Genomic DNA, 18,204 nt, shown 5'->3' with positions numbered 1-18,204 from the left:
AATAGCAAAGACTTAAAGGTGTGAAAATATTGACTTGTTTTTGGAAATACTGAGTAGAAAAGGAGGGTTGGAGGCAAATAATGGACACCCTGACTGCCAAACTCAGGAATATAGGCCACTCTACAGGCAAATGTCCCCTGAAGATTTCTGGAGGATAAAGTATTTGATCCACTTGCATTTTGGTTTGCGTTTTGGCAGTGGTATATACAGTGGTTTGGAGAAAGACACTGAGGCAAGGAGACTAGCTATGAGGCTGTAACTACAATATTTAAAAAAAGAAAGGAGGTGAGTCTAAATGAGGGCAGAAGGAGAGAAGGGGGTGGTAGTGGTGATACGTAGGACCTGGAAGTGGCTAAATTTATTGGGAACGGGCAGGAGAACTGAAATAACTCAAGGCTTCTAGCCTGAAAGACTTAAGGAAGTCAGAGGGGCTATTAATTAAGACAGGGAGCACTGATTTGCAAGAAGCTGTTTGAGGGGTCTGGGAGATGCGCCCAGCAGGCAGCGGAGACTGGTACTAAAGAGAGAGGTCAAGCCCACAGTTGAAGGTTTGTGTTGGTGGGAGTGAAAGAATCCAGGCAAGGAGAGCAAAGGGAGAGGGCAAAAGGCAGGGAAATGCCTCCTTTTAAGGGGACAAAGCAGGTTACAGGGGTGCGAGGAGACCCAAGAGATGAAAGAACAAAACTGAAGGAGGGGAAGTTAGTGTCACGTGCTGCAGTGAGCTTGACAAGGGCAACCACGTAGGGCTCCTTCTGCTGACCTTGTTACTCTTTTTTTTTTTTTTAATTTTTATTGGAGTATAATTGCTTTAGACTGTTGTGTTAATTTCTTGCTGTACAGCAAAGTGAATCAGTCATACGTGTGCTTATATCCACTCTTTTTAAGATTTCCTTCCCATTTAGGTCACCACAGAACATTGAGTAGAGTTCCCTGTGCTATACAGTAGGTTCTCATTCGTTATCTGTTTTATACATAGAAGTGTATATATGTCAGTCCCAATCTCCCAATTCATCCCACCCACTTCTTCCCTCCTTGGTAACCATAAGTTTGTTCTCTACATCTGTGACTCTATTTCTGCTTTGCAAATAAGTTCATCTCTACCATCTTTCTAGATTCCACATATAAGCAGTATTATACGATATTTTTGTTACCCTTCTTGGAGGGTAAATCCAGTGCATCCAAAAACATGGTTGCTTACATTGGCGCCATCCAATGAACTTTCCACAATGATGGGAATGTTCTATGTCTACGCTGTCCAGTACAGTAGCCACAGGCCACGTGTGGCTACAAGAGCACTCGAAATGTGACAACTGAGGGACTGAATTTTTTTTTAATTAATTAATTTATTTTTGGCTGCGTTGGGTCTTCATTACTGCACGCAGTCTAGTTGCGGCGAGCGGGGGCTACTCTTCGTAGCAGTGTGCAGGCTTCTCATTGACGTGGCTTCTCTTGTTGCGGAGCACGGGCTCTAGGCACGCGGGCTTCAGTAGTTGTGGCATGCGGGCTTCAGTAGTTGTGGCACGCGGGCTTCAGTAGTTGTGGCACGCGGGCTCTAGAGCGCAGGCTCAGTAGCTGTGGCGCATGGGCTTAGTTGCTCCGCGGCACGTGGGATCTTCCGGGACCAGGGCTTGAACCCGTGTCCCCTGCACTGGCAGGCGGATTCTTAACCACTGCGCCACCAGGGAAGCCCTGAATTTTTAACTTAACAGCCAAACCCCTGAATTTTCAAGACACCAGTTTACAAAACGGGCTGGGTTTAAGATACGATTTCTGATGACTCAGCAGAACCAATACCAAATAGTTTAATGCCGCTTTCTTGGCCGCATTCAACATGAGATATTGAGAAACTCTAGAATGAGTACCATTTCGAATGGGCACTTAATTCTCAATGAGTTAACCTGAATGAATTGGCTGAAAGGGCCATTATATTGTTTGAATTGCTGAGAACCCTCAACAAACTTCATTTAAAATGTGTTTCACCACAACCATCCATCTTACCACATCCCTTCCCACTCCCCACCCTCTTATTAGCAGCACAGGAGCTTGGTTTGACGACCATGCCCAGGAACACAGGCTGGAGGGACTAAGGCCCGCCGCAGTGATTCCAGGCAAGCGGGGCTCCACGCCCCTTGCAACCAACCAGCTCTGCTACTGGTCCCTCCCATCTGTCACTCCACAGCTGGATATTCAGATCCGAGGCTCCGGGACTCCGAAGCCATTCAAAGACAGCTTGTTCCCCTCCCAGAGAATTATTTTATACACCAAGAGTTTTAGAAAATCCAAAATAATTTTATTCACTTTTTCAGATTTTTGCCTCCACAAGGTGTTCAGCAAACATGCTAAGGCGACAGAATGTCTAGTTGGTCACGACATGCAACGCTGACCATTGGACGGATGACAGCAGCGACCACGCCCACCTGAGCTACTGGCCCCAGAGCACAAACGGGGTTTGCGGGAACACAATGAACCACACGGCACTCAGAACCTGAGGTAGGTCTCTTTACAGTACAAAAAACTTCTACACCAGTGTGAGACACTGATGAGCAAGAGCTGCTTAAAGTCGCAGACTTTAGAGAGAGGAAGAGACTCTGCAGCGACCACAGGGAGAAAGGGGAACAGACCCACAAAATCCTGAACCCTGTCACTGAACTGTGGGCTCGTGGGGCAAATGAAGGCAAATGAAGAAGTACCACCGGGAAAAGCAGCAGTGGGCTCCAGGGTTCGGACCGACGGGTTGAGGAGCCGGAGAGCGCTGTGCGGTGGCCAGCGTTAGGAACCTGAGGCAGTGGGACACTTGGAACAGACTCGATGCTTGTTGAGAAACAGCAGAGAAAAGGAGGAAAGCAGGAAGGACACTCCCCCCTCACCGAGGAACGTCTCGGCGATTCTCATTTCCGACGGAGGGAGCGAAGAGGGGTCTGGGACTTTGCCCCACTGCTCTCCCGACAGAAACAGTGAAGTGACAACAGGACAGAAAGCAGGAGCCCTGAGAATTCACGGTGCTCTGCGTGGCCTCCAGTGGCCCCCGCTCCACCCCGCCCTGGAGTGGCTGCTGGGGAGGCGGCAGGGGGGCCACTGGAGGGCCCGCTATTCCCACACGCCTTCCTTTTGGACACCCAGAAAACCCGGCACCATGAAACAGCCAGCTGGGGAAGAACATATGCTACCCTTCCTATAGTCTAATAGTGAAACCAGATCCTAGTGCAGCAAACTGTACAAAAATGATAGAAAGGAATCTGCACTGTTCTTAGCACAGTGCTTATTTTAATATAAAATAAACGGCTTACATTTTCACTGGAAATATAGGCTATGTACAGAATTATATATAGATATAGCTACACGTATAAAGCTTCATTATAGGCCTCTGATACATATATAATAACGGTTCCCTGAACCTTTTAGAGTGCAATTAAGAACAAAAACTAAATTTTGTTTACATGAATATGGAATAAATACAATAATCAAAATATGACTCTCCCTAAAAGTGAAACACACAAGCCAATCCTGAATTGCTGTGCTAAAGATAAAATCGGGAAAGGCAAGGTTTCGGCAGGAGGACACGATGAGGGGCCCGCCCCAGGCAGGGAATGGCAATGCTCCAAAGAAAAGAGACTTGGGCAGCGGCGGGAGGAGTTAGCCCTTGACGGCGATCTTGTTCTCTGCAGCAGCAAACATGGCATAGAACCGGGAGCCGTCATTGGACAGAAGGACCGACGGGGTGTCGAACTCCACCACCTGTAAAGGAAGGAGATGGTATCAGAATGTGACTCGGGGACACATGGGGTGATTTAGAGGATCCACTGCTCAGGAACGGGGGCAAAGCCCAAAGCCCCCTGAGGATGGAATCAAGGTGGCAATTCAACCAGCCCTGTCATGCCCAAATGGGTTCTTTTTTTTTTTCGACTAACCAGGGTTTAGTTAAGAGAAAGGTTAGAGAGAAAAACCTCCAGACCTCCTTCACATAAATCTCAATTCCTTCAGCCTTGGGTATGAAGGAATCAATCAACAAGGTCCTATAAGCTGCAGAGGAAAAAATTGCAGCTCAAGTCAAAGGCATACCAGGCAAATGTCATCTTGTTGCGCAAGCTGATCTGAATCTATGGATAGAAAAGGAACAGTTCAGGATGCCTAGTTGGCTGGGGGAAAAAGGGAAGTGAGTATAAAGTCAGTATAATCAACTCAGACAATTATCCATTCCTGTGATGGACTCTTAGGCGGCCACTGGAAATCATATTTCAGTAGAAAATGAATGATATACTGGCAGAACCTGCCTCCCATGAGAGAGGACACATACTCTCCCAGCCTCCCCTGCTGCAGGGCAAAGGCATGGAACACAACTTTGGCCAAGGAGAGGAAGGGAACATCTCCTAGGGTGCTTCTAGGAAAGGTTGTCCTGACCAAGAGACAGGCATAAGGACAAAGTGTTCCTCCTTAGGACTGGCTGTGTGAGGGTATGACGTTGGGTGCTAGAGCAGACATCCTGCGTCATAAGGGGAAAGGTAGACACTGGCCCTATTGAGGGATAGGCAGATTATAAGCAGATCCATATGGGAGAGGGAACAAGAGGAAAGGGCATTTTAGGTAGATGGAACTGTATGAGTAAGACACAGAGGTGAAAAGCTTAGGGGATTCAAGATTGTTTATAGCCAACAGCACTGCAAGGAAATAGCAGGAAACGAAGAAGGCTGGGGGGCCAGATTGTTGGAAGGCTGGGACCAGCAAGAAGTTTGGCACCACTACATGACTGTAAAAAGCAGACATATAGGGACCTCCCTGGTGGTGCAGGGGTTAAGAATCCGCCTGCCAATGCAGGGGACACAGGTTCGAGCCCTGGTCCGGGAAGATCCCATATGCCACAGAGCAACGAAGCCCATGCGCCACAACTGCTGAGCCTGTGCGCTAGAGCCCGCGAGCCACAACTACTGAGCCTGCGTGCCACAACTACTGAAGCCCATGTGCCATAACTACTGAAGCCTGTGCGCCTAGAGCCCGTGCTCCACAACAAGAGAAGCCACCGCAATGAGAAGCCTGCACACAACAGCGAAGAGTAGCCCCCACTCAACACAATTAGAGAAAGCCCACACGTAGCAACAAAGACGCAACGCAGCCAAAAATTAATTAATTAATTAATTAATTAAAAAACAAACAAAGAAAGCAGACATATAGTGGCTGGTCTCAGTAGCTTTGGGAAATTCTTGTGCATGTGAGTGAATTACTAAGTACACGTGCTCTCTGACCTAAGTCAAAATGTTACTGTTTACAAGCAACAAAAGAACAGGTAGTAAAGCATAACGAGAACCCCATAAGAGTGCTCCCAGCTCAATCTCTTGACTGGGAGGGCTGCATCCCACCCAAAAGGAACCAGACTACAGTCATTATGGCTGCTTATCTGAATGCTCAGAACTACTCTAAGAGGGCCATCTGCCCAATCCTGCCAGGGGCCAGTTTTCCTCCCAGACAAGGCCACGTGCCAAGCCAAGGTCCCCTGCGGGCTCAGTACCTGCCCCTGGGCCAACACCATAATCCTATCAGAGCCCAGGACTGTATGTAGGCGATGGGCAATCGTCAGCATGGTGCAGTCAGCAAATGCTTCTCGGATGGTCTCTTGGATCAGCAAGTCTGTCTCCGTGTCCATGGCAGCTGTGGCTTCATCTAGAATCAAAATCTGCCAGGGGAGAGAAGAAAAAGGGGGGTCTGACCAATTCCTAAAGCATTCTGGTTAATCTAGGTTTCACTAAAATGTATTTTATGATTTGAATTTTACACCGTATATTGTTTTTTCTAAATAGGTACACGCATATGTAAAAATACTGTTTTGCTTAGTTAGAACTGATATAACTTCAAACCCCTATGTTTGCCTTGATTTCCATGAATGAAAGGATATATGTGAAATACTGATCTAACAAAAGACTCGCCCCACTTGCTCTGTAACTCTAAACACGTACAGTAATCTTTCTGGACCTCCCTTTTCCAGTTTTAAAATGAGGGGACTGGATTTGATGACCTGGATGTGTCTTGTAGTTTTAAAATTTTTCAAATCCATGGTTTCCAGTACTACAACTGCTCAGTGGCTAGAAACAAGTTGCCCTTGGAAACTGAAGGCTCAGGGAAGTTAAAAATAAAAACAAACAAGCAAACAAAATATCCATATACCCAAATCGTGTCAAGGTTAATTTAGAAACATCTCTGGGCATACTCTTAAGAAGTGCCACTGGGCTCGGAGCCAGGAATGCCTTTGGACCTCATGCCACAGGCAAAAGCTGTTCTTCCATCTTCCTGCGCTTCTCTGCTGATCCCCCTTCCCTGCCACCCACCAAACTGCCTTACCTTACAGTGACGGAGCAAGGCTCTAGCTATGCACAAGAGTTGCCGTTCCCCCACTGAGAAGTTATCCCCATTCTCCATCACTTCAGATTCAAGTTTCAGAGGTAGCTGAGCAATCTAGGGAGAAAGGAAGTCGAGATTAGAAGGGTAAAAAAAAAAAAAAAGTAAATTTTGAAAGATAGGAAAAAAAAAAAAGAACCTAAATTTTGTCAAAAATCCAGTGGCAAAAATAAATTATTCTGAAACAGATGAAAGAATTATTAGCCCAGAACCTAGCTCACCTAGAAAGAAGGTACAGGTGTGATGATCACGTAGTAGGACCACATTTTCTAGGCCATTCCATATTTCAGCTAAACTATTCTATTAGTCTCATATCATCAAAATGTCCCAGAAATTCCAATATGTTCGTCCCCAAAGCCTGTCATTTTTGGTTCTGAAAATATGGTCACGCGATGAGAAATGGGGTAGACGAAATTACTCTCTTTCTGAAGTCCAAAGCTGTAGGCCCATGGCTGTCAAACCTTTCTTTCCATAAACTATAGAACCTATTCTTCAAGTGAACTTGTTTGAGGCAGCCAATTATAAAGGTGAAGGCAGCGCGGATCTAGTTGAATTAGCGGAAGAGACCCTGGGCTTGTGCGCAGGAACACAAGAGACCCTACTTCAGGCCAGGGGTATCTGTAGATTGTGGCCCCTGGATGGGGCCTGCTGAGTTACCCTAAGAGGTCTGTGAATCCATACACACACTTTCTCCACAAGTGATATATCTCTTACACATATATAGATGCTTCAAAAAGATGTTGTACTGTTATAATGAATAAGAACAGAACTTGATTTTAAAGCATGACTGAATTCTGAGTGGTTGTCGTTAATATCTTCTCAATTAATGGACAGTAAAAAGGGCAATATGACCATGGGAGGGGGCTAAGGGGGTAGGTGAGGGTCGGGAGATAACAACCTTTATGCCCTTTCTGAAATGCCTGGGAAGCCCTGCTCTGAAGTGCTCCTCCACAGACATCCTGGAGGTGGAGGGAAAGGCTGGGCTGGACAGTGGAGAGTGACCACAGCATCACTGTGTTTCCAGCCCTGAAATGCCAGCAAAACTCTCCGTCAGTTCTTTACTTACACATTCTTTCATGTGTGTCCTTTCTAGGGCATCCCAGATCTGGTCTTCAGTGTACTGGTTGAAGGGATCCAAATTGGACCTAGTGAGAAACATAACAGGAATTCTCAGGGATCCAACATGTACGTGACCATGCTACACAGGCTGACTGTGGTAAAGGTTTAGACACTGGGGCTCAAACCCCATCCAGCCACAGGGGGAGGCTGAGATGGGAACACTGCTGCCTGCCTGTCACAGGAATGAGCCTCCCTTTCTTCTTTACAAAACTTTATTATTTTTATTATGTAAATGATACAAGTTAGTTATAGAAAAATTAGGAGATATAGACATACAAAGACAAAACAAAAACTAATGTATGTTTAATGACTTCTTATCAGACCCTCAGAAACAAACACTGTTAGCACTTTGACATAGATCCTTCTAGATTTTTTCTATGCATATACATGTTAAAATCTCTCTCTTATATGTATAAACTTAGAAAAACGCCCTCTTTCTTCTTGCTGCACCAGGGTGAGAGCCCTGTCACTGAGCAGGGGTCTCAACAGCTAGCTGACCAGGAAAGGAGCTAATCCAGCAGGAAGGCAGAGGAGAAGGCTGAGCATAATGGGTTCAGGAGGAAGGATTTTACTGGCACCGAAAACTAGTCTGGGGACTCTTGCTTACTGTACTAACAGTATCCACCTCAAGGATATCAAGATTGATACCAAAAGAACAGGTCTAGTTATTTCTGGAAGTGTTAAAGATAGGAGAAAAAGCTCTTTGTCATGAAGGATGAGGGTGAACAGGTGGTGATGAAACATATTGGGTGGAAAGTGGGCTGTTGCATTAATTTGGGGTGTCTTGTCTCAATCTAAACGTCGCATTTGTGGGTCTAGTAATCTGAAAGGTATTAAGTATAATTTGCTTTGCTCATAAATTATGGTTGGCATATGGGAAATAGAAAAACCTTTGGGAGAACCTTAGCTCTGATCCACACTCGTCTCTGTGTCTGCGGAGACTAATCCCAGGTATGCAAACGCAAGCAGGTCATTATCGCAGAATTCTGCCCAAGAGGAGAACGCAGGCAGGCACACGCCATCTCCGGACTCCTGGGCAACTCTCTAACCAGCCCTGCTCTCTCGTGCCCCTTTGCACGTGTGCTTCCCCCGACTTAGAACATGCGACCTCTCCCCACTTTTTACTTGAGAGGCACTGGTAAGACAAGGGCTCTGGAGCCAGACTGCCTGACTCCTTCACAGCTTCTATCAATGACAGCTGTGTGACCTTGGCCACGTTAGCTTAACTACTCTATGTTTCAGTTCCCCCAACTGTAAGACAGGGATAAAAGAGCACCTTCTCAAAAAGGTTGTTTCGGGGACTGTATCTCACACGTATAAAGCACTTAGAGCAGTACCTGCGGCAGGACCGGCAGTGTGTACGTGAGAGCTACAATTACCGTGTTATTATTATCATTGTTCTTATTCCTTGGCTGTGATTCCTTCTTGTCCTTCAGCTCTCAACTTAGATGGGGTCTTCAGGAAGTGTCTCCTTACCCTTCAAGCCTGGACTGGTGGTCCCCCTGCCCACCCCTATAATGGCACTCGTCTCTTTGTTCACTTGTCTCTCTCCTCCATTGGATTAGAATCCTTGTCTGGATCTTATTCACTGTTGTAGCCCATGTATACTGTTTAATATTTTTTGTAAGAAAGAAGAACTTATTCCTCCCATGCTTATTTGAGTTCCTGATAACAGACATTAGTATGTCACAACTTAAGTATTTTCAGTAATAACAGAGGCAGAAAGCAGCATGGTGGAGGGCGGGTGTGTGCACACATAGGATCCGGGCAGACTGGGTTCGATCCCTGCTCTGCCTCTTACCATCTGCGTGACCTTGGACAAGTTAGTCCTCAGTCTCCTCATCTATAAAATGGGGGGATAGTGACACGACCTGGTAGGCTGCTGTGAACATTAGAGCTGTGTAGATACAGTGCCTGGAACACGGCAGACACTCGATAGCTGGTAGCTGTTAAACTGACAGGGGACATGGTCACTTTAGATGCCTGGTTGCACTGCTTGGTGGTTTTGACTCTTATATTTGATGCATTTTTCAAGTGGACACAATAATCCCAGGATCCTGAATACCAGGATCCGAAATAGTTCTGATCAAGTCCTAGCCGTGAATGGTCTAGATGGGGAAGACATTCTCTGCAGGCATGCCATCTAGGAAGAGCCCTCTCACTTAAAGAATGATGGTCTAAAACTGAAATGGCAGAGCATGGGCCTAAGTCTAAGGAGAAGCTCACCTGCTTCTAATCAAAAAGAGATGCTGAAAGCACCTGACCTTGCTTGTCCCTCTTACACTCTGGAGTCTGCCTGAGCTTGCCTCAGGGTTGATGAGATCTGCTCTCTCTCCAGCTGCCTTGTACACTGATACACGGACAGATCAGGGTGAAACCTGTGTTCTCCATCCCAAGTCTGAGGGATAAAAGGTTAATCACATTTTTGTCTGGTTCAACACAGACTGGTGGGAATTCCCATGGGGCAAGATTAGCACAATCCACCCCCCCAAAACAACAACAAGATTAGCACAGCCTCTGAGTGACATTTATCTAGATGGCAATGCAAGTTTTCACAATAAAATATTCTCTCTCCTTTTGTGTCTAATATGGACTTTCTCATAGGATATAGCAGATTTCCTGACCTTAGGGGTCACAACAGGCGTTTCACTTTTGAACCATAATGCTCAGAGCTCTGTTTTTTCTTTTCTTTTTTTTTTTTTTTAAAAAAACAAGTTCCTCGGAGCTCTTTACAAGAGTCTTCGGAAGTCCTCATCAAACCTAGACAGAAGGGGCACCCACGCAGCGGGAAATCACAACTGGTTCCATACAGGGGTCATGTCCTGCTTTGCCTGGTCTCTTGCTCCTTGCCCTCCACCTTGGTCTCTATACAGCTGCCCCACGGGACTGCACACTGGAGAATGGCCTCTGCCCATTACAGGGAATCAACTCTGACCTCGGGCAGTAGGACCCGAAGTCGGTGCACATGTGGCTTAGTGCCGGGCTGCTCTGCATCTGCATCCTGCTCTGACTGTGATTCCCACTTAGCGTCACGGGACCCTATTGAGCTAGAATCTCCCCCTGTCGGACAGTTCTGCTAGGTCAGTTCCTGTTGTGTCTCCATGTGCCCAGGTTCCTATCTTGACAGCCCGCTCAGGCTCCCAAGTTTCGGGGCCCCACCTTGCTCTGGCTTTATCTGTGAGCTCCCTGATTATAAATATCTGCCTTTTGGGGTCTCTGAACACTGCCCAGTTGCCGCTGCTGTGGTCTATTTGCCAGAGGAAAATCCATATTACCTAAGGCTGGAATTCCCAGCACCAATAACTTGATAAATTGCCACCTATGGTTTGATACCTCACTTTCTGGATTTCCGGTTTAGCCCATCTCCTACCTCTTAAATCTTCCCTTTCTCTACCTCTTCCTGGAAGGAATGTGTAATTCTAGGTTTTAGAATTGTTCAGATTCCTTGTTCAGATTCCTCCCACGTCTGCTGAGTTGAGTCCTCTGAACAGAGTTAAAGACCTCAACAAACATATGTTCAAGATTGAAGGGTCCGTAATGTTGGTTTCCAGGAAAGGAATGTGTACACTTTCCCTAGACTTAGTCTAGGAAGTGTTCTTTAATACTGTACAGTGATGCCTAGTGTTATGGGTTGAAAAGTATCTACCAAAAAGATATGTTGAAATCTAACCCTCAGTACCTAAGAATGTGACCTTATCTGGAAATAGGGTCAGTGTAGATGGTATTAGTTAAGATGAGGTCATACTGGAGTAATGAGGTATGGTGGACCCTTAATCTAGTAGGACTGATGTCCTTATAAGAGAGCCACATAAAGACAGAGACACAGAATGAGAGGGCCCATGTGACAACAGAGGCAGAGACCGGGATGATGAATCTACAAGCCAAGGACACCAAAGACTGTTGGCAAACCACCAGAATGTAGTAGAGGCAAGGAAGGATCCTACCGGTTTCAGAGGGAGCATAGCCCTGCTGACAACTTGATTTCATACTTCTAGCCTCCAAAACTGTGAGAGAATAAATTTCTGTGGTTTTGGGCCACCCAGTTTGTGATATTTTGTGGCAGCATGCCGAGAATACAAATACATCTAGTAATCCGTCAGACACCTCTTACCAGACAAATAGTAAGTACACGAGAGTGTACTGCTCACTGAGCAGCTGCCCCATCAGACTCGGCAGACACATAGAGGGGCCTGACATTCAACCCCGCCCGGGCCCATCACACCAGCTGAAGGAGACTCCCAAGACTAAGCAATGGGTTCCAGATATGTAAGGAATATTTACATACACCAGCAGGTGGTAAACATACACATTAAGGCAGACCAGACTGATCTCAACAGGGAACTCAATCAGGAATGAAAAAGAAATATATACCCTCATTAGAGGGGCCAGATGGTCCTGGTCTCACCCACAGATACGAATGAAAGCAAAGTTATACATCCAATGCATCAAGTACTCAGCTGGGTAGATGGAAAGAAAAGCATCTGAGCATGAAGGCACTTACTTTTTAACAGTTGGAACTCCTGGAGTCCTATGTTGCTCAAAGTGCATTTTCATCTTTGGTTCTTTATATGTTATTTTTAGCAATATTCTAAGTTTACCTACTGACTACTACTGATTAAGGTCAAGAGTATCTCCCGGGGTGTTTGAGGATACAGCAATCCCCTCCAGGCACACAGAAGACACCATGCTGAACCACATCGTCCTCTGTCGGTGGTGCGTGCCTCCCTGCAGCCTCAGCCTCAGGACAGGAGACTACGGGACCCTCAGACCTTCGTCTCTCAGGAAGTTAAAGGAGAACTCAAAATAGTTATTCAGAAACAAGGCTTGACTTTTAGTTAAGAGTACATGAAAAATACTAAAGAGAACAGCAGAGGTTGTGTGAAAATTTTTTTCAAGAAGGGGGACAGAGGCTGTGCAAATCTGAAAGCCGATGAGGGTTTGAAGATGTCGGAAAAAGAAAGGTAACTAATGGTCAAGACCCCTGCGGAAGCAGGCGCAACCCTAGTTTTTGGAGAAAGAGATTACCTCTCAAGGTAGTGAATAAGGGGGCTGTGGTGATAACTTCAGAGACAATACAGTGAGCGGAGTGAGGGAGAGCCCAGGCTCTCAGCCGACAGCCCAGGTTCTTATCTTTGGGCAAATTATTTAACCACTCTGGGTTTTAGCTTCTTCATCTATAAAATAGGCATAATAATAGCACCTACCTCATTTGAGTTTTGAGTGTTTGAAGAATTAATACAACTTAAATGCTTAGGACAATTCACCGTGTAATAAGTCCTCAATATGCTTAGCTACTACTATTATTGTTGTTCTTTAGAGCAGCAGTATCTGGCACCAAAGGACCTTTTCCTTTCTTTTTTTTTTAAAGACAATTCTTTTAGAGCAGTTTTAGGTTCACAGCAAAATTGAGAAGAAGGTACGGAGATTTCCCATATACCCCCAGCCAGAAGGACTTCAACAAAAGTTAGATAATATCTAGTGTTCTTCATATAGCGATCCTAGACTTAGCATTACTTTCTGACATTGAGATTAGAAGCTTTGGGGGAATTCCCCAGTTCCACAGGGTCTAAGACATCAAAAAAAGTAAAAGGGGGTCCCTTAAACAACAGAATAATTCAAAGACAAATGAAAGACCTTGAGATTCTAAGATTCTGCTTCAAATCTGGAGCAACTTCCATTCCCTCTAGAGCGCTAGGTGCTTGTGCTTGAAGGTGTCTGGGCCCAGAATGAACCAAAGCAGAGTGGGTCAGTTGTGGGCTCAGTTGTTTTTGTTGTGATTTTGAGTTGAGAGCTTGAAATATTCCTCAAAAGCAGAAAAAAAAAATATTAATGGGCAGTTGGAAAAGGAGAGAGAGCAGCTGAATAGGAAGAACTGAGAACACTGCCTCCGGCTAACGAAGAGATGCCAGGCAGAGATGCTCCAGGTGATGAGAAGTGCTCACCCCCCACAAGGAGACTGAGACTCAGAGACACACTAGAGTGACAGCTGAGGACAACTAGTCTCACTAAGGGGCAGACTAACCATCAGCCAAGGCAGGCTGTAGATAGTCCACAAGGATGGAAAGCATTTGGGCAGGAGCTGGTTAGGGCAGAGGCAAAGAGATAGGCTTCCTGAGACCAGGAAGCACAGGTCCTCTGGGGAAAGGAAAGGACTGCCAGGACCACGAAAGAGGGAAGGTCAACAAAAGTGTTTAGGGCTGGATGAGAAGGGACCTCTCTTCCTGGAGCCAACCATTAGGGCAAAAGGCAGAGGAAAGGCACTGGCTACAGAAACACAGGCCCTACAATTCAAACCCAGACAGCTGGATGAGGGAGGGCTGGATGAGCTATTGGAATGGACTGAGATTCTGGCTAATCTAGGGAGGAGTGTGCCCCTAAATGATCTGGTCTATGATTTATTTATATTTGTATGCAGAACAATTCACAAATGTTTAACTTGCAAAATTCTCTGAGTTCTGTTTGTCTGATTTTGGTTTTACGTTGATTTCCCTCTAAGAGCTCCTGATATGTTTTAACTGCATGCTGGTATCTCCAGGAGACGTTCGCACCCCCAATGCTGGTTAAAGGCAGTGAAGATACAGTTTCCAGATTCAGAGTCTCCAGGAGGTAGCTGAGGAAGCAGCTGATCTACCCTGCCTTTGCCTTGGGAAACTCATTATAGGCCTTCTAATTTTCTAACAAAAGCAGAAGAACACCAAAAGCTGGATATTCTTTTAAACCTATGAGAAACCTGAGGGGATAAAGGGAAGATAGAAGGTCTGGGATTTAATTTTTCCTCAGTGTCTACTACCGACTTAAAAAGTCAAAATTACAGCAGGCAGAAAGTGAAACTTATATGATTTCCTAGGTTTGCACAGCCGACTAACCAAACAGCGCTCCGAGCTCAATTACTAAAAACCCAGTCAACGGCACACCAGCCACTGAGCTTGTCCATCAAGTGGCAACATATCTCTGGAGCTGATAACAAATGGCCCCATCTCCCACGAAGGCTGTGCTTCCACAGTGTCCTACAAACAGCAGCCAGCAGGTCAATGCTTAACCATTAACTCAAGAAGCCCGAGTCACAGACCCAAATGAAGTGCTGTAAAAATTTGAAATGAACACTGATACTTCTTGGTGGCAGCATATTCAAGGGAAGTCTAATGTTTAACATGCCTTATTTCCTAGTTCTCTTATTTTTTAAAAATTTATTATTATTTTTTACATCTTTATTGGAGTATAATTGCTTTATAGTGTTGTGTTAGTTTCTGCTGTATAACAAAGTGAAACAGCTATACGTATACATATATCCCCATATCCCCTCCTTCTTGCATCTCCCTCCCACCCTCCTTATCCCACCCTTCTAGGTAGTCACAAAGCACCGAGCTGATCTCCCCCTGCTATGTAGCTGCTTCCCACTAGCTATCTATTTTACATTTGGTGCTGTATCTATGTCGATGCTACTCTCTCACTTTGTCCCAGCTTACTCTTCCCTGTCAGAACCATTTTTTTTAGATTCCATATATATGTTAGCATACGGTATTTGTTTTTCTCTTTCTGACTTACTTCACTCTGTATGACAGACTAGGTCCATCTACTTCACTACAAATAACTCAATTTTGTTTCTTTTTATGGCTGAGTAATATTCCACTGTATATATGTGCCACACCTTCTTTATCCATTCATCTGTCGATGGACACTTAGGTTGCTTCCATGTCCTGGCTATTGTAAATAGAGCTGCAATGAACACTGTGGTACATGTCTCTTTTTGAATTATGGTTTTCTCAGGGTATATGCCCAGTAGTGGGATTGCTGGGTCATATGGTAATTCTATTTTTAGTTTTTAAAGGAACATCCATACTGCTCTCCCTAGTGGCCGTATCAATTTACATTCCCACCAACAGTGCAAGAAGGTTCCCTTTTCTCAACACCCTCTCCAGCATTTATTGTTTGTAGATTTTTTGATGATGGCCATTCTGGCCAGTGTGAGGTGATACCTCATTGTAGTTTTGATTTGCCTTTCTCTAATGATTAGCGATGAGCATCCTTTCATGAGCTTGTTGGCAATCTGTATATCTTCTTTGGAGAAATGTCTAGGTCTTCTGCCCATTTTGGGGTTGGGTTGTCTGTTTTTTTGATATTAAGGTGCATGAGCTGTTTGTATATTTTGGAGATTAATCCTTTGTCAGTTGCTTCGTTTGCAAATATTTTCTCCCATTCTGAGGGTTCTCTTTTTGTCTTGTTTATGGTTTCCTTTGCTGTGCAAAAGCTTTTAAGTTTCATTAGGTCCCATTTGTTTATTTTTGTTTCTATTTCCATTTCTCTAGGAGGTGGGCCAAAAAGGATCTTGCTGTGATTTATGTCAAAGAGTGTTCTTCCTATGTTTTCCTCTAAGAGTTTTATAGTGTCTGGCCTTACATTTAGGTCTTTAATCCATTTTGAGTTTATTTTTGTGTACGGTGTTAGGAAGTGTTCTAATTTCATTCTTTTACATGTAGCTGTCCAGTTTTCCCAGCACCACTTATTGAAGAGGCTGTCTTTCCTCCATTGTATATTCTTGCCTCCTTTACCAAAGATAAGGTGACCATAGGTGCATGGGTTTATCTCTGGGCTTTCTATCCTGTTCCATTGATCTATATTTCTGTTTTTGTGCCAGTACCATATTGTCTTGATTACTGTAGCTTTGTAGTATAGTCTGAAGTCAAGGAGCCTGATTCCTCCAGCTCCGTTTTTCTTTCTCAAGATTGCTTTGGCTATTTGGGGTCTTTTGTGTTTCCATACAAAGTGTGAAATTTTTTGTTCTAGTTCTGTGAAAAATGCCATTGGTAGTTTGATAGGGATTGTGTTGAATCTGTAGATTGCTTTGGGTAGTAGAGTCATTTTCACAATGTTGATTCTTCCAATCCAAGAACATGGGATATCTCTCCGTCTGTTTGTATCATCTTTAATTTCTTTCATCAGTGTCTTGTAGTTTTCTGCATATAGGTCTTTTGTCTCCTTAGGTAGGTTTATTACTAGCTATTTTATTCTTTTTGTTGCAATGGTAAATGGGAGTGTTTCCTTAATATCTCTTTCAGATTTTCCATCATTTGTGTATAGGAATGGAAGAGATTTCTGTGCATTAATTTTGTATCCTGCTACCTTACCAAATTCATTGATTAGCTCTAGTAGTTTTCTGGTAGCATCTTTACGATTCTCTATGTATAGTATCATGTCATCTGCAAACAGTGACAGTTTTTCTTCTTCTTTTCCAGTTCGGATTCCTTTTATTTTTTTCTTTTCTGATCGCTGTGGCTAAAACTTCCAAAACTACACTGAATAACAGTGGTGAGAGTGGGTAACCTTGTCTTGTTCCTGATCTTAGAGGAAACGGTTTCAGTTTTTCACCGCTGAGCATGATGTTGGCTGTGGGTTTGTCATATATCCTAGTTCTCTTCTAAATGATGATTTAAAAAATTAAGAAAAATATGGTTCTTTTTCCTGAGCCAAAATTATAAGGTTAATTGTATTCTCAAAGGCATTCCTGTGGCATCTAAAAATAGAGAGATTTATGGGAAGGAAGCGCAGATTTGGCAACACCTTTCAATTTCTTAATTTTAGACCTGAGTCTTCAATAAATTATAATTCTCTTTAATGTTGCTTGTTTAACCCTGTTATCTCAGTACCCAAAGGGAATGATATCCTCATCAACAGATCCAGTCTATGCTGTCCAAATTCACTAGTGTTTTAGAGAAATGCCAAAGTAAACACACCCAAGAACGTTGACCCCACATGAATGCAGGTGAGAAGTCAGTTTATCCACTGAACCTCCTTAAATCAGTGGGTTCAAATGCCAGTTCTGAAGAAAGCGGGGTGTGTGTGTGTGGAGGCCTAGTTTTAAAGACAAGTCTGAACATTGCCTGTGGTTATTTGAAATTAAGTTGGTACCTTTTTTTTTTTTTTTTGGAAACTGCTAAAAATTAAAGAGGGAATGGCAATATCACTTTTAGAGTGATTTAATAAAAGGAGTCCTACCTAGGTCAACTGTATAGTTAAAGCTGTTTTTATTTAGAAGGAGTCAACTTAAATAGAAATGGACTCAAATTATGGAAACACATTGCTTTTAGGAGGCAGAAGCTTCAGGCTAAAGGTAGAATAAAGCCTAGGAAAAGATAACGGGGTTAAACATATATCCTTCTTAGTTATTTTATCTTTGGCAATCTGGCAGATTTCAGAAACAGGCATCATTCTAGAGTAAGAACAAAAGGCGCGGGAAAGATACTGGAAGATGAAAAAACGTGAGTAGTAATAATGCCTGAAGACCATCGTGAGAACTGTGACTTGGAGGGTACCTAGAAGAGAGTACAGCACGGGGAGGACGATGATGGTTGCTACCATGTATAGGATGCTCGCCCTTTGACAGCCTCTGTGCTTGTATAAAATTTGCACAAATTTATTCAACCTTCACAACAATAGGGCTTAGTAGTATCCCCATTTCATGGAGGAGAAAACAAGCTTAGGCGTGGTTTACTTGTCTAAGACACACAGTCCAGATGTCTCTGACTTCTTACCGCCACACTGCACGGCCTCTGGGCCCCACTTAGCTAATGAGGTGCCTCGCACACTGGAGCTGCCCCTTCTGCAATGGGGAGCACATAGTGCTATGGGAAAGCACTAGATCAGAGGCCACTAGATCTCAGTCCCCGATGGGGGCTGTAACATGCCCACCTGGCCTGAAATGTG

General features: G+C 44.3%; 1 protein-coding gene across 4 annotated transcripts in view; it reads right to left on the bottom strand.

Annotated features, from left to right (window-relative positions):
- Nucleotides 1-2,274: 2,274 nt before the first annotated feature.
- ABCC5 (ATP binding cassette subfamily C member 5) overlaps nt 2,275-18,204 on the bottom strand; it is a 100,551-nt gene continuing 84,621 nt past the window's right edge. For all 4 annotated transcript variants that reach the window (XM_029214166.1, XM_029214168.1, XM_029214165.1 and 1 more), the window contains exons 27-30: nt 7,451-7,529; nt 6,328-6,441; nt 5,501-5,665; nt 2,275-3,735 (exon numbers count right to left, since the gene is read on the bottom strand). In XM_029214166.1, coding sequence (XP_029069999.1) covers nt 3,634-3,735; nt 5,501-5,665; nt 6,328-6,441; nt 7,451-7,529 — 460 coding nt within the window. In that variant the 3' untranslated portion in view covers nt 2,275-3,633. The remainder of the gene's footprint in view (nt 3,736-5,500; nt 5,666-6,327; nt 6,442-7,450; nt 7,530-18,204) is intronic.

The sequence above is a fragment of the Monodon monoceros genome, unplaced genomic scaffold (genome assembly GCF_005190385.1).
Source record: "Monodon monoceros isolate NGI ecotype Baffin Bay Population unplaced genomic scaffold, NGI_Narwhal_1 Super_Scaffold_11, whole genome shotgun sequence".
Taxonomy (NCBI): domain Eukaryota; kingdom Metazoa; phylum Chordata; class Mammalia; order Artiodactyla; family Monodontidae; genus Monodon; species Monodon monoceros.
This window is presented reverse-complemented; position numbering and strand designations above follow the sequence as displayed.